We start from the raw sequence: 17813 nt of genomic DNA, 5'->3' as shown, positions 1-17813 counted from the left end.
GGTTCGAATTCCCGTGAACGTGAATGTTTGTGATTCTCGTTATGTGAGAAATGAATTTCATCAGCCGGTGTCAGACCACCGTCCCTCTTATAGGAGCCCTGGGACGGCTTGAAAGAAGTTACACGTGGTCTCCAGAGCAGGGTTTCCAGAATATGTAAAAGTTAATTAAAAAATACAAAAAAAATATATATATCAAATTAATAAAATAAAAAAATAAAAAAAAACGGAAAAAAATTCTTAGCCCATCTACGGTACGAATGTACACTGTTTGGGAAAAAAAAGTCAACGGACACCTTACATGGGTAAGATGTACATCTTACATGGGTAAGATGTATCATGCCATCTAACGAGTCACGTGTTTGTGGCCTTATACCAGCCACAAATATCTTACTTCCAGTTTATACCATTGGAGGGATATGCTGTTCCCGATTCAGTGCAACTGACTTGGGAGCCTCATATGTCCTGGTGAAATGGCTGCGAGTAGAGAACTGACGTAGCTTGAAAGAGTTTGATAGGTCTGCAACATGGCAGCCTATCTGTTTGTCACTGATTGTTGCCAACAATCACTGACACCATACTAAGATGGAAGCGCAAGTTGTCAACTGCAAGTGCAACCCGCAGGTGCTACGAAGGATAATATGTAAAACCCGCCATTCGTCGGCCTGCAGTAATGAGAAATTCCGGGCATCGACTGGAACACGAATCTGCACAGAAACATTCAGGACAGAGCTCGCAACATGGGTTTCGATGAAGGACAGCAATATGCAAGCTTCACATTGCCCGAACCAACATGCAGCGCCCTCTTCAGTGGTGCAAAGAATGTAGACAGTGGGACGTGGAAGCTTGGAAAGCTGTGTTATGGAGCGACGAATCATGCTACAGTCTCTACCGAGCAAATGGACAAGTGTGGATGTAGAAGATGCCCAGTGAACGTCTCCTACCAGAGTGCGTAACCCCATTATTTAGTAGCGTCAGCAATTTTAGTTCTTATGAAATTCGGAATTGGCGGTGTGATGGTATGGTCCAGTGTTTCCTTGTTTGGAAACACTGGACCACAAACAGAAGTCCGAGGCCTTCTGTTTGTGGTGCCACGAACACTGAAAACTCCGATAGGTATCTGAATATTCTGGACAATGCAATACGTCCTGATCCAATCCACAAACCACTCATTACAGCTGCTGTAATGAGTGGTTTGTGGATATGAACATCACAACTTGACTGGCTTCCAAAGAGTCCTGATCTGTGGAGGCCAGGTCAAGTCAGGTGATGCCAAGGGACGTCCGCCCCCACAACAGTCCAGGACCTCATTACATGCCTACAGGAAGAATGGTACAAAATTCCCATTGATCGCTATTGTTCGCTTGTGGAAAATATGCCCGTAGGATTGCTGTAATCATCTCAGCGAAAGGAGACCGGCATCTTATTAAGGTGGGCACCATGGTTGTATCTTCCTCACACTATGGTGTCCGTTGGCTTCTTTCCACTCATTGTATGTACTACATGTTTACAAATCTTTGCTTAGGTGGAAGTCATATTTAAATAAATAAAAAAAAAAACATCGTGAACGAGTCTGCAATGTTACGTTGTGTGTACATTTCTCAATTTGTTCATGAACAGTAAGCGTCCCCTCCTGTGCAATTGAGTCGGAAGAGTTAGACAAAAGTAACTATTTTTTAATTATTGTTTTTCAAAACATGATGTGTACATTTTTCTCTTACATAAGCTGCTCAAGTTGAGTTTGATCGAGCAAGTTTACAGAACAAAAGGCTTTAACTGATAACTGCCAAACCTGAGTTGTTCTGTGAGCAATAGGAAATAAGTCATCATCAAAAGTAAAGAAATATGCCGTTTTTGAGAGAAAAACTGATAATTTCGAAAATGCTTCGTCGCTCCCCCCCTCCCCCAGGAATACTCTTCATATTCCATTTGGGGATGTTTTCTTGACAAGTGATAGGCGTATTACACTGGGGCATACGAATGGTTTGCTTATCAATATATTCCTTGCTGCACGAGTTTCATCTGGTGAGAGAGAGAAAGGAACGATTATCTGGCTTATAGGAGTGTAACAAATAAGTATTTAATTAAAGGCCGAGTCTTTCTCATTCAAACGTAGAAATGAAAAGAATAAACCCATTCATTCGACTTCCCACAAAGAACTAAAATTGCTAACGCTACTAAATAATGAGGTTCACCATTTACAGCGGATGGTTCATTGCTTGACTGCCCTATTCGCAAAAGTGGGAAGGGGGTTTCCAGCTGGCTATTTAAGCATGACGAGTGGATGAGAGAAATTATAGCACCACTGTACTATACTTCCTAGTTGTTACTTCAAATACTCTTCCTGATTTCCGTACAGACTACAATTTTGTTCCTCAAAGAAGCCAATGGTGCCTGACTTTATTGTGCTACTTTCATCATTTGGTCTTTTCTTTATTTTTCAAGAGTTTCATGCACCAGTAGCAATTAGCAGGTCGGTGCCTGTAATTCTGTCCACTTGATTATTTTGTTACTGGCTATAGATAGGCAGTACCACTTACATACGAATTATCGATAATCGTACCACTATATCTTGAGGATTTATGTGGATCTAAGATAATATCCCTACGATACAGCTGGAAAATACCGTGGTTAATATATTAATTATTACAATTTGCGTTTATCTGGGACTGCAGTAATGATTACTATAAAAGTTAATTAGCAGCGATACTAATCGTGTTGAAAACGTAGCGTACTGATCGTTACTTGCTACTTGAAGAGTCAGAACATTAGGAGGCTTTTCATTGTTTGAAGACACGTTTTCCTATTTGTTATTTTGTCATTAGCATTGCTGGTCAGTAAATAGTTTCGACACAGAGTGAGGACTTCCTGGTTTCTGTTGCTAAATTTTGTAGCATTCATGTGCAGAGAAAGATCAGTTCTAAAGATTTTCACATTCATAATTCTGTACGATCCATATAATTTACTCAGTTATGCTCTTTTTATCTTCAGTGAGGCTAATACTGAATATTTAGAGCCTCTGTAGCCAAGTAGACATTGACGATGCCCTTTGGAAAGACCTGGCTCAGAATCCCGTCTAGGATGCGAATAACTTTTATTAGAGTTTTTCAACTCACAAAACACGCAAACCGAATAGAAGAACATACGCAATTTACAGACATAATAATGCACTTGCCTAATAGTCTTAGTTGCTTCGGTCATAAGTCCAAATCAACCAACCATCACCGGAATATTTGTTTCGGTTAATCTCAGCTTCCCAAAATGTGTTGCAGCCTTTCACGCATGCGGACACTTGAGATCTTACCTATTTGTCATCTCATAATTTGGTAAAGAAATTTGTGAACAGTTACATTCAGTATAGCTGTTACAGTGAAATGAATCAATAATGATTGTCTCGAGAGGGATATATCCATATTTTTTGGGAGAATTAGCCATTACTTTTTTTTTTCAAGATTTTTTTTTATTAACTTAATTTTTTTCTCATTTACAATCTATATTGGTTCTGCAGCGGCAGTTGGAAGAAAAACGAGAATACACTTTTGACCGGAAAATATCTGAGTTCGAATTTCGTAATAACGAGAGGGTTCTTTATACAGACTTTTCAAATGAAGGTGAGTTAGCTGATCTCATACGGATACGGAAGTAGTAGGTTTCTATTCCAGGAAACTGTTTTTTATGCTTCATACAGGCAAATCGGACAGAAAAAGCATGCAATTAACAGACAAAATGCTATATTGGAGGGGGCGATGAAGAATAATTATGCCCTTCTGCGATGATTCGTTGGGCTTCGTGGAAGTGTCACGTATTAATAACAATATATTCAAAGAATATATTATTAATTGAAAGGTCACAATATATTTTGTTCAGATATATCACTGTGTAGAAACCCCTCTCCCCCCACACACACAAGGTAAAAAAAAAAAGGGGGGGGGTGTATTTACTTCCTCTCTAGATCCGCACTGGGCTATATGTTGAAATGCTTTCTACTGATTAATTCTAGAATCAGTAACAAATAACTTCCAGAGTTTCAAATGTTGTTACTTTTCATTGTGAGAATTTTGCAGGTTTCTATTTTTGTAGTAGCAAAGTCAAGTCATCGAATTCATTTAAAGAGTTGCATCTTCATCAATTTTGTCTTAATAATATTCGTATTAACGAATATTAACTAAGAAAATCATATGTATCCCGTAATGGATAATACAATATAATGATATGAATGAGACATTTTCAAACTGCAGGGAAGCAAATAATTCAAATAGCAATAATACAATTTGTGAGTTGTAAAGAGTTGGTTCATCTTGTTCAGAAATAAGCTTATGGTTTTGAAAGAAAATAATCATATGACTTCCTGAGTCGGAACAAGTTGGCTTCTAGCGAATTATTCAAAAGTTTGTATATGGATAAGTGTTATTATAATTTTGTCATATAATCGGAAGTTCGATTTTTGCATAAGGGTGTGGGATTTTTTGTTGGTTTTAGTGTTTTTCTTTTCTTCATCTCCAGATGATGCGGACTACACAGTTTCTACACAATTCAAGTTAATTCAAGTAGAAACATGCCAGCTGTATTCACTTTCTCTGTCATTATAGATACTTTCTTTCCGTCATAGCGGTTGTGTCCGCTATTGTGTTCCACAGTCGACTATAGAAAACATTCAGGAAAATGAAGTAAACCAGATCAAGCAAGCAATGACCCAGTAAAACAGAAATAAAAAAAAAAATCTATTTTTAGTGTGTCTAACCAAATCTCTCAAAAGGAAAATGTGAGAATGCTTTCTAACAATCGCTAGTGTCGATGCATTTTTATTTATTTATTTTTTACGCAATGACGAACTATTGTATTACTCTGCAATAGCCATTAAATTACTACTGTAGTTGCACTAGACAGAACTTTTTGGTATTGTTAGTATGAGAAATGAGACGTATAGTTTAAGTAAGATTGTTTAATTTGTTCTAAATTATTCCAGTCTAAGACAATTTCCTTCATTTATTGTTTCTAGAAAACCAAATAAGATTTAAAGTGATTTTATCACAAAAATCTCTCAAAGCTCGTTGAATAAATGGTATTTCCATTGTTTCAGTTAGCTGTCCACCTTCATGCCTTCTTAATACTATAGTAGAAGTTCAATACAACAGCACTGCATACATTTATTCTTCAGGTATTTCTAATCGTTCTAGACTTTTTTGGTATAGCAAGTATATAATTTCCTATCATTTTGAATAATTCCAGAAATTATACTTTTCCTAAAACACCAAATTTCGGCTGAATTTATGAGAGACTAGCTCTGCAGTATATACCGATGTAAGGATAACACCACATTAAATAGATGCTTGAGTACTGTTGCGGAACGAACCTAAAAACTAACTGAAGACGATGGATGGAACAGTTGTTTTTTAAATATGTTTCGCAACAGTATGTCAAGCACCTAATCAGCATAGACGTCCATGATTTAGCAAAATGGACATTTTTATAACAGACACACACTTTTTTTTTAAAGCAAAGATGGGCTATTACTCTGTACTAGCTACTGAACTACTGTAGTTGCACAAAACAGGACTTTTCTTATTTCTCGTGTGTGTGTGTATATATATATATGTACACACGCACGCACACATACAATTATTTATATATATATATATATATATATATATATATATATATATATATATATATATATATATATATATATATATATATATATATATATATATATATATAAATATAAATGAATATATATAAATGAATATTTACCAAGAACAACTATTTCTGCGTATGCTATTTTTTAATGTTTAGATTAATCAAAATTCACGAACATACTTTTATTTTTAAAAGCACTTTTTTTGATAGAACTGTTTCATAGGTCCACAACATAATAAAATCAATGTATCGTTCAATAAATACATATTATAGAATTTAAATTATTTTAGCGCTCCCTGTTCACTCTCAAATATGCCCCGATTTGGATGATAAATTATATGGTCATCCTATAATGCGAAGTAACGTTCACTCAAAGGCTTCTTCGCTTTCAGAAAGAGATGAAATCCGATGGAGCCAAGTGTGGGTAGTGTGACAGTTCTTCAAGCAAATAAAACAAAGCATTGAATCACTACAGTCGCACATTGCCATGTTGGAGGAAAAGCTGTTGTATAGAGAACGAAACCCGGTTACCCTTTCTTAGATTTTTAAATCCTTCCAACTGGCAATTAATGGGGGTAGACATGAATATGAGATCTTTATCAGCAAATGGTGCGGTTTTGAACTTATTTATTTAGCGTATGATGATACCACGGCCAATTGTTATCCTTGAGGTTTTTCCAAAGAAAAGAGATGGAAAGAAGAATTCACCTTGGATGGATGGCTTATGGGAAAAATGAGAGACATATTCAAAAGTGACATCCCTATGAGTCTAAAAATGAAAGCTCTCAACTAGTGTATACTTCCTGTCCTAACATACGGGGGAGAAACATCGACTTTAACAGAAGCCCTAAACAAAAAGCTGAGAACAATACAACATTGCATGGAGAGACTAAAAATAACATTAAGAGATAGGAAGACAAATACCCGGATAAGATCTCAAACAGGTGTCACGGATATTGTAAAATACATTAAACAGGCTAAGTGGAGATGGGTTCATATTGCCAGACGCAATGACGGGAGATGAACTAAAAAAACAATAGAGTGGAGACCAATGGATGAAACAAGACAAAGAGAAAGACCGAGAAGAATGTGGAGGAATGAACTGGAACAAGTTGCAGAAGTGAGATGTATGGGAGAGGCAGAAAACCGAGTGGTCTGGAAAACCATGGGGGAGACCTTCGTCCAGCAGTGGACAGAACTACACGGTTGAAGAAGAAGATACCACGATCCGGTCGTGAGTTCCCTTTTTACGGGGATATATGGCACAACCTCAACACCACCCCAAACCAACGACAGCGGTGTCAACTGGTTAACTCGCATTCATTTGAAAGTACCTTTTTATAACTTACTCCCGTAATATAAATATTTATTTAAGTAAAACAAGTTATTAAGAATTATGATGTCGCACGCTTAGGCAGAAGAGTTTCAGGAAAGTCAGAAAGAAGGTGAAGCATTCTCTTCGAAATTTTTTGCTTTTTTTCATTATAAGAACAGCATTTTATATATCTTATCTAAAGGTAAATCTTCTAACATCTTTTATTTCTGTTAAAGATACCAAGCAATTTTATAAGCTAGGTTTTTTCATCCTTTTTCCCAAGTAAGCAAACAGACAAGTAAGTCAAGTTTGCGGTTGCACGTAGTGTAACACTAGGCAACTCTTTGTAAAGGTGGAGTAAGCTCCGAACACCTCCTTAGAATTTTCCCCTAATGCAAAGCACATTTCCTTGCGGAGATGTATGATGCTATGCATTAAGGTATTGGTCACTACCCAGACCGGTTTCAATCTTTATTGAGGTCTTGTCAGTGGGAGCCAGACATAAAATTGCCAAAGGTGAAGTAATACAGAGCTTATTTAAATTTTACATAAACAAGTTGCCATAAGGTGCTTTGACCTCATTAAATAAAAATCTCAGGATGAGAGTAAGATGTAGAAAGCTTTTTACCTTGGATATATATTATGTTAAAGATACCAAGCAATTTTATAAGCTAGGTTTTTTTTAGTCCTTTTTCCCAAGTGGCACTTCGGCACTACGTCAGCCGCAATTTAAAATTTTACTTGGGAAAAAGGATAAAAAAAATCTAGCTTATAAAATTGCTTGGTATCTTTAACATAATATATACCCAAGGTAAAAAACTTTCTACATCTTTTATTTCTCATAGAGGTGGCACTCTTCTAATTTTTTTTAAAGAAAAGAGCAGATAGCTAATATCTGTCTTTTACTTTTAAGTCATAAACATCATTAAAAAAAAATAAACACCACGTTTGAATATTCTAGATATCCAATTACTGGTATGATTTTAACTTATGAGATGTTTTTAACTATATTTCACCGATGAAAGATTGTAAACCTATATATTATTCCTGTGTGTGTGAGTTAACGGTTACTAGAAATCCTAATCTCGAGATTAAGTTTGCTACTCTTGGAAGTCACATTAAGTCTCCAATAAGCAAGGTTATGGTGGTCTCAAACCGATGATGAAAATCACCTATCACCTTAAAATATTCACAGAAATTCATGCTACAGTGGGATCCGAATTCTCAATATGGAACCTAGAGAGTGAAAATGCACAAGGTAGTAATAGAACGTCCTGAGAGAAAATTGCTGGAGAGAGAGAGAGTTAAAAAAAACAGGACTGTTCTTTTCTGAATAGCAAGTATTTTTGAGGACGTATTGCTGTACCATCCCAAATGTGAGAACAACATTTCTAAAGATTGGAGGATTTGTATATCAGGGTTATACAAGTAAGAAGCCGTTTCTTGAACGGAAAAGGATTAAGTTTTTTTTTTTTTTTCCCGTTAAGGAGATTAATGTTTCAGAAAAAATCGGAAATTATTATTTCCGTTTTTTCTCCCCGTCATTAAAGAGATTAATGGATATGATGGGGCCTGCGTCAAGAAAAGATGGAAAATGGTAAAGAAATGAGTGTTTAAGGCCTATAGAAGATTTCAGAGCTTTGAATATTTGAGAAAAGGTTTGTTAAATGAAGAAAAGGAATGGAGTGTCGTATCATGAGCTAAAATACGGATAAGATCTGCGATCACCGAGAAAACGTTATTTATGTATAGAAGAGACAGCTGCCGTAGTTCAGTCGGTATAAACGAAGCCTTTTTGATTGGAAAGACCCGGATTCGATTCCCGTCCATGACGTAAGAAACTTTATCTAGTCTCTTTCGACTAAAGGTGAGTTAGCCGGTCTCATACGGAGGTAGAGGGTTTCTTCCATTGGAAACTTAGGTTTTTCGTCCCTCAGAACAAGCAAACCTGCTTCGTGAACACACATGGATTTACAGCCATGAATACTTACGACAATATGTGGAAGAGATTGGGTCCTCACCACCTGTCGTTACGCCGTAGTTAACCATGAGTCACATCATGATAGTCGAGCGCGATTAGTAGTTGGAAGGGGACCAATCGTTCGATGCTGTTGGCACACTCTCCCTCGATGAGTCTTTGGATTCCCTGGAGGTGTCAAATAATAATAATAAAATAATAACCTGCTAGGATAGAAGGCGTATGAATGGGGAGGTAAGAAAGAGGTGGGTTAAAACAGAACACTGGGGTGCTTTGGCCATACTTCTTTCAGACTTCAGTGACACAACAAAATCCAGAACGAAAATAGCTTCTTTATAATTGTTGTCACCTACTAATGCATTTTCGAAGAAAAGCGCAAGCGAATTACACATTAGCTGTTATTAGTAGTCATTTGACACCAGAGTCCAATAATACATTTTATATTAATATTTCTGCTATTTATGCAGTCATTAAAATGAAACTTTTTTCTTTTTTTTTTTTCAAGAACGTTGAAGTTGATCATTTTCGTAATCAACGTCGCGGAACCTAATTACAGAAAGGCAACGGAAAATTACTTTGCTATTCAGTGATATTAAATCCTCCTAAAAACATAATATATATATTATAAAACATTAGTGGACGATAACTGAACAGAACATAAACACTAGTCTTTCTATCGCTAGTAATTATAAAATGTGGCAGCCACAAGATGCTAAAATCGATGTGAAAATTTTGTATTCGAAATTCAAAACTTTTAAAAATGAAATTCTTTTTCAATTTTGATGTAAAGAATAATTCGCTCCCTTATCTCTTCCATACTTGCATAACATCCAATTGAAGCTTACTATGTCAACTATTCTGCTGATTCATCAATGTTCACAAACCTTGGCAATCTGGGTGCCCCCCCCGCCACTCACATATACACACACCATACGCAGTAAAAAAGATGTTTTTTTTCCTCCTTCTGTAGACCATGAACTCGCAGAACAGGATGTCATTGAAGAGCTCCGTTCTGCAATATAATCAATGATACGTTGTAAGATGCCTTCCGTCGTGTTTCATCATGAACGGACTCAGTGATCCCTTCTCTCACAATAAAGCACCACTTAATTCTTATCATCGTGCATATAAGGATCGTGCGACTTGCAGTTATGAATCAGTCGGGGGGGGGGGGTTCGTTCCACTAGGGTGGATCATCAAAAATAGACAGCAAAAAGTTTCCGCTGAAAGTGGAACTACGAATACAAAATATGACTTCTTTATGTTTGTCTCGCTAGGTGAAAATAATTGTTACTAGTATTCTAATAGAATAAATGTATGTGTAAGAAAATAATAAACGGATATGGCGAAACAAACCAAAAAAAAAAAAAAAAGGAAAAGAAGACAGCCACTGAATAGAAAGACAAACAATATTAAGGAAATAAAACTTGAAGGGGGGGGTGGATTTATTTATTATTCATATCAATAAATATTTTTTAAAAAGACTCGGGTTTTTCATCCCGCATACAAGCAAATCGGCCAAGAGAACACATGCAATTTACAGACAAAATATACTATTTGGTTTTGGTAGTAGTGGACGGTAGATGGCGTTGTGTTTTGATGGTAGTAGTGCTTTTTGTGTTAGAGCAGTGTTTCTCAAAGTGTGGTACGCGGACCCCCGGGGGTTCGTGGCAATTTTCGGCTATGCATCAGTAACGCATGGAATAAAATTTAAGTTTGAGATCGTAAAACGTTCCTATTGTATCACTGAATAAGGTACAAAGACATCTGCAGGCTGTGTAATATGTTTCTCAACAAACAGTGCAATTAGAAACAACTGGGCACTAACTAATGAATCGCATGACCCCTCCCATATAAAATGCTGTGTATTAGACAATCAAAACCATATGGTGCAGTGGCAACATATGGTTTTGTTTGAGTGAATGTGTTAAAACTAAGAAATATATAGTGAATGTGTTTCAGATATTATATAAGGAATTCCGTTGAAGAGAATTAGCATTTCAACTGAACTGTCGGCTTGCTTTTGTCAATTAGTAGCGCGATCTTTTGTTAATACCGCACCAATCATATGAACGTCTTCATAGCTGCTTTATCTCTACTGGCCTATCATTGCTGTCTGTTTCGAGTTCTGCTTTCATTAGCCATTTGTTGAAGGACTGTCCGTTAAATACGGTAATTTTTTTTAGCTTTCAAATTCTTAAGTACGGATCACTGGTTAAAGACTGGATTTTTAAAATGCGCAAAAGAGAGGTACATAGTAGATACAAGTGGCTGTCAGCAACAAGAAAATTTTGATATTATATCTGGATCAAGTGAAATTGATAAGTGTGTGTCGTCTGACATCTCTAAAGAACCAACTAGGAAGATGAGAAAACTTCGTAAGTACGATATAAATTACTTGAAATGTGGATTTTCATGGACGGGAAATGAAGAGGAACCTATTCCATTATGTGTAATTTGCGGTGAAACTTTAAAAAATGAAAGCATGAAACCATGTAATTTAAATCGCCATGTTGAATCGAAACATAATGAATGCAAGGACAACCCTGTCGAAATTTTTCAAAATAAACTAAAAAATTTAAAAGAATCTGAAAAAGTGATATCGATCGTGTCAGGAGGTGAAAACATGAAGGCTTTAGAAGCCTCATATCGTGTGTCGCTATTAATAGCAAAATGTGGTGCAGCGGAAACAATTGGTGAAACTTTGGTCAAGCCTGCGGCAAAAATAACAGCGGAAATTATGATCGGAGATAATGCAAAAAGATCTTTTGATCGGATTTGCCTTTCAAATAGTACCGTTCATCGAAGAATCACTGAAACGGCTGAAAATATAAAACAAACATTTTTATCCGATATACGTAAGAGTCGTTATTATGCGCTGCAGGTAGATGAATCCACCGACATTACAAATTTTGCAAATCTTCTAGTGTTCGGTAGGTACGAAAAAAATCAAAAAATTCATGACGACCTTTTATATTGCCAACCCTTGCCAGAACATACAACAGGAGAAGAAATATTCAACAGTATAAATACCTTTATGCATCAAAACAAGTTGTGTTGGGATAAGAAATATGATTGGAAAAGTTGTGTTGGAATAAGCACGGACGGAGCGAAATCCATGGTTGGATCTAAAAATAAGGGCTTGTTTCAAGGATTTAAGCTGTTGCACCAAATGCAAAGTCGACACACTGTTGCATACACAGGGAGGCTTTGGCTACACATATGATCTCTGTATACCTAAGAAAAGTTCTTGATGAAGCTGTAAAAATCATAAATTATATTAAAGGCCGTTCTCTAAATATTAGACTTTTCTTTCAACTTTGCAAAGAAATGGGAAGCAACTATACACTTCTTTTCCATACCGATGTTCGTTGGCTTTCTCGTGGAAAAGTCCTTACTCGTTTATTTGAACTTCGGAATGAACTACAAGTTTTTCTTGATGAAAAGTTTGAATTGAAAAAGCATTTACATAATTGAAAATGGCTCAGTCAATTAGCATATCTGGCAGATATATTTACTGTATTAAATAGTCTTAATTTATCTTTACAAGGCATGTCCAAGATAAAGTGAACGCCACGTTGGCAAAAATCAAGTTATGACAAAATGGAGAATTAATGGAGAATTTGACGCGTTTCCATCGCTTCATGAATTGCTCGCAAGTTCAAATGAACAAATTGATGATGATGTGAAAATTACTATCATTCAGCATTTAAAAAGCTTACAAATGAATCTAGAAAAGTATTTCCCTGAATTGGACATTAATATTGAATGGATAAGATACCCTTTCAATAAAAACAAATTTATGCCAAAGGGTCTATCGTCAATAGAAGAACAACTTTTAGAACTAGCTTCTGATGGTTTCCTAAAAAAATAAATACAGCGAGAATACGTTATCATCATTTTGGCTACAAATACAGAATGAATTTCCTGAATTAACAGATAAAGCTCTAAGGTTCATTTTTCTATTTCGAAGTTCATATCTGTGCGAAGTTGGATATTTCGGCCCTTGTAGATATTAAGAAGAGGAATCGCATTATAGATGTCGAACAGCATCTGAGATTGAAATTAACAACTATAGAGCCAAATTTTGCTTAAATTTTATCTCACCATAAGCAATTTCACTCCTCTCATTGATGATAAATTATTTCAAGTAAGTAAAACTTTATAGTATCTTTATAAAGTTTGTTCTATTAAAAATAAATCATATTTTTTTGTTTACATGAACATATAAATTCAAATAAAATATATATTTAATATTTTAAATTAATTTATTCTTTTTAATTAATTAATTTATTTATTTATTTTTAATTAATTAATTTGGGGATACTTGGTAATAATGAAAATTTAAGAAGGGGTCCGCGGATATCTGATGTTTGAGAAACACTGTGTTAGAGGATTAAGTGATGGAGACGGTGAGTTGCGGTGGAGCAGTGTGCTCTTGAAAGTGTCACGTGATAATAATATTTAAAAATACTACAGTGTATGGTTCAAGGTCTAGCAAGCGCTGCGCACAGCACCAAAAATACGTGAAAACAGACAGGGGATTTTTAAAGGTGCGTTTCACAGAAATAAGTTAATACATAAGCTTAACAAAAACGCTATATCTAAACGGATTTTAATGAAATTTGGAATTAGGAATATTTACTAAAAATTATCTAATTTTTTTTGTAATCCTAGAACTACATGATACTTGCAATACATCACCTGATGTAATGTAAACAGCAAATATCGTGTTTTATACAATTATTACTCTTTGTATCGTTTCAGTAGCCCTTTAATTAAAAAAAAAAGTGGTAAGAGCGAAACTAAGTTCGCAATGTATTTGTGGTTATGACAATTAATTATGCATGTTTTCAGTCTAGTTCCTCTATTTTGCAGGGGAAAAATGGAGTTCATTTATTTAAATTAAGGGGATATTAAATCCCACATTGTTTTAAAACCGAATAAGAAACTCAAAGATTGGAATCAGAGTTTCATGCCGATATATATATATATATATAAAACTATAAAGTATCGGCGACACTAGCGTTAGCCAATGCAAGTGACCCTAGTACGTAGTACAATACCGGACAACTCGTAGCAAAGGTGGTGAAGTTCTGTTTTTACATTATGGGAAATACCTAAGAATAGCGATCAGAACTTCATGCCCTCCCACCATAATGTAATAACAGCATACATTTCCTAGGAAATGTGTTTTTACATTATGGGGAAATACCTAAGAATAGCGATCAGAACTTCACCACCTTCTACGAGTTGTCCGGTATTGTACTACGTACTAGGGTCACTTGCATTGGCTAACGCTGGTGTCGCCGATACTTCATAGTTTTCTATATCGGCATGAAACTCTCTGATTCCAATCTTTGAGTTTCTTATTCGGTTTTAAAACAATGTGGGATTTAATATCCCTTTAATTTAAATAATGTTTATATCGCCGAAATGAAGCTTATTAGCAATTTTTATATTTAAGTAATTTGGAGTTCACTTGTTTTAAAAAATATAAAAAATAACACTAGAAAAATTTCTTGCACCCCCAAACGAGAATGTCAGGAAAAACGGGAAAGTCAGAGCAGAGGCGCCTTGCAATGCACTGTGACGTACCTCAGCTTTGCAAATTAATGTCTTTATGGAAATATTGCTTTCATAATAAACGAAATAAGTCAAGAGAAAAGTCCACTTCTGAAATTCATTAGCAAAAAAAAAAAAAAAAAGTCCAAAAATATACGTATAACATCGCAAACGTATTCGGGATCTTCAGATACACAACTTATTGACTATTACTTTGATACACAAGAAGTAGCAAATTATGCTCAAGGGGTGTGATTAATATTTATTCAGATGACACGATACTGACAGAGAGGATTACTCCTCTCCATCAGTATATTGCAGAATGAAGTTACTCGTGTCAGTGGAGCAGTTAAGAATATTTTTTGGTCTTCGTAAAGTGGTAGTTCTTGATCCCCGATTTCATAAAAAATTACTCTATAATTTTTTTTCTCAATGTCTTAAATATTATTAATCAAAATCCCTTCTCGAGATGATTCAGACGGAATGACAATACGATACTAATAGTGCTGTTCTCTTGAGAACAACCTAAAACAAGCAGTCCAAAAAGCTTCAAGGAGAACAAATATTTTTGAAGGCAGATAAAAAATTAAATTTTCCAACCAGCAGAGAAGTAAAAAATAAATAAACAAATAAAATAAAAACGGTTTAATAGAAAAATATGCTTCCTAAATTTAACTTTTAATGAGTTGCTTTTATAGTGTAATCGAATCCCTTCCTCCCTCTAACTGTTCTCTTGTCAATGGAGAATAGTTGCATTTTATTATAGTGCTTACTCATGGCGATAGCCATTTTTCATATATGAAACACATTTCGAATTTGCAACTTTCCATTTGCATTTTATTATTTTTAATCATCCAACTTTAAAAATATTCTATAAAACTATTCAGTGTGAGGTATTTTCCAATTCGCGATTTAAAAGGGGACTTTTGATAAGTTTAAAACTTAAGTATACTTCAGATGCCAGCCTCGTTGGTAGAGATGGTAACGTACCCTCTTTCGACTAACAGGCATGGGAATTAGAATTCCACGTTCGAATTCTACAATGGCATGAGTGTTTGTGATAGGCGAAAGACGATTTTCGTCGCCAAGCGGAAGACCAATACTCTAGATAAGTAATATTTACATTAAAAAATGAATCATGAGACTATATCAGACATGGATCCTAAAATGGTACGTAAAGTAACAATAACTATCAGATATGTGTCCAAGTTTATAATGTAAATAAGTTACTTGAATGTTTTTTTAATTATTTTATTTATTTATTTTTGCGAACAATACAAAAATTTCGACTGTTTATCGACGGTCAACTAATCTATTCGATGAGGTCGCAATAATAAATGGATCAAAATGGAATCTTCCAAATTTTTGGCTGAAGTTTGCGTCCTCTGCTTCCTAGATACTATTAATTTCATATTAGAAGGATATGTTTTTAATAAAGTATTATTTAGTTAAACTGCTTTTAACTCCATATGATTCTTTTATAGTGGGATCTGGTATGCAGCGATAGTCACTATTCCAGTCTCATTCTCACACTGAGTAGTCTTGGTAGCATTATAGGAACACCAGTATATGGATCTCTGTCAGACAGGTAGGCCTGTTTTTGTTTAATATTTTGCGATTTTTTAAAAAAATATCCAAATAGACTTCGCAATTCTGGAGTATTTTTGATGTAATATAAATACTGCCAACTTTCCATGTTTTATAAAATTCGCATGGAATGTGAATACAAACGAAAAAATGTTATACAATGTTTTATTGCATAGTTGAATCAACACAGAAATGAAATAATTTTGGTATACATGAGATCCACATGATGACCCGGATATATCCGATTTTTTATGAGTAAGCAAATAATTAATCCACTCATATCCGTTGCTAGCTGTGTGGGTAACCACTTAAATTATTATTATCAGTCCTCAATGGAGTCAGATGATTCATTGTGGGAGGTCCCACTATTACACACACACACACACACACACACACACACACACACACACACACACACACACACACACACACACACACACACACACACACACACACACAGCTTATCATACCATGGTTTAAATATATTCACAACACTTTCAGGCAATGCATTCCAATCACCCACCACTCTTTATGCAAAAAATCTGCTCACACCCTCCTTATACAGCTTCCAAATGATCTCTTGTTTTTCCTTTAGTTCTTTCCCATTCTATGTAAAGCATCATTCACATTGATTCGGTAACAACTCCTTAATAACTTCTTAGATCTCAATCATATCCCCACCCCCTCTTCCTCCTATCCACTAGTCTCTCTAATTTACATTTGTTCAATCTGTCTTCATACTTAACATTTCGGAGACCAGAAACCACCTTAGTCAATCATCTCTGGACGTTTTCCAATATCTCCTCATCCTTTTAAAAACCAGATGAACAAATCTGCGCACAATAGTCTGCATGTGGCCTGATCAAAGCCTTATACCGTGGAAAACATAACATCCTGAATTCTACAAGTTAGTGTCCTCCGCATCATTGCCATAATCCGTTGTCCTGTATTCAGATTCTAGCAATGTGTCCCCCAAAATTTAGATCCTTATCAACACAATCACTCCCAGATCCCCCATCTCCACCACTTCCTCTAAGATACTGCCACCGATTGTATGCTCTAAATCTTATCTTTGCTTTCCAAATTTTAAAATTTTGCAATATTGAACAGTTAAGCACAATGACTTGCCCATTTAGCTAGCGCATTCAAGTCTTTTTGAAAATCCACGATATCGACTTCGTTTCTAATTGTTTTCCCCAACCTGCAAACAACTGAATATCACCATTCCAAACCCTCTTGATATCATTAACATAAACGTTAAACAGCAACAGCTCCAAAACAGACCCTTGGGGTATACCACCTGTAACTTTCCTCTTCTGGGATATCGCTCTTACATACACAACTTGCTGATATTTATCACATAGCCAATCCCTTATCCAATTCCATGCTTTCTAGTTTCATCATCAGCTTATCATGTGGCAATCTATCAAAGGCCTTTGCAAAATCTAAATATACCACTGTGTATGCATCACCTTTATCCAATGAATTGGTCACTTTGTTATAATAAGTAAGCAGATTATTAAAACACGATCTTCCTTCAGTAAACCCATGCTGACTATCAAAGAGAATGCTTCTGTTATCAACCCAGTTTTCAATCTTGGTCCCAACTAACTTTAACCACAACTCCAGACGCACAGAATGGTCTATAATTCGAAGCTTCAGTCTTATCATCTCTCTTATGAAGTGGAACGACTTTATCCCCTTTCCACTCCTTTGGAACTCGGTTAAGTGCAA

The 17813-nt window shown here is 35.5% G+C and overlaps 1 protein-coding gene and 1 long non-coding RNA gene across 10 annotated transcripts in view; one reads left to right on the top strand and one right to left on the bottom strand.

Moving 5' to 3' along the window:
• Positions 1-17813, top strand: part of LOC150097474 (organic cation transporter protein-like) — an 83360-nt gene that overhangs the window by 4357 nt on the left and 61190 nt on the right. The window contains exon 2 of the mRNA XM_090406932.1: positions 15977-16080. Coding sequence (XP_090263058.1) covers positions 15977-16080 — 104 coding nt within the window. The remainder of the gene's footprint in view (positions 1-15976; positions 16081-17813) is intronic.
• The window catches only part of LOC150097475 (uncharacterized), a 287535-nt gene that overhangs the window by 252669 nt on the left and 17053 nt on the right, over positions 1-17813 (bottom strand). The gene's annotated exons all lie outside the window — the stretch shown is intronic.

Source organism: Typopeltis vanoorti, chromosome 17 (genome assembly GCF_054136105.1).
Source record: "Typopeltis vanoorti isolate ZY-2024b chromosome 17, IOZ_Tvanoo_1.0, whole genome shotgun sequence".
NCBI classification, from domain to species: Eukaryota; Metazoa; Arthropoda; class Arachnida; order Uropygi; family Thelyphonidae; genus Typopeltis; species Typopeltis vanoorti.
The sequence above is the reverse complement of the archived record's forward strand: the minus strand, read 5'-3'. Positions and strand labels throughout refer to the sequence as shown.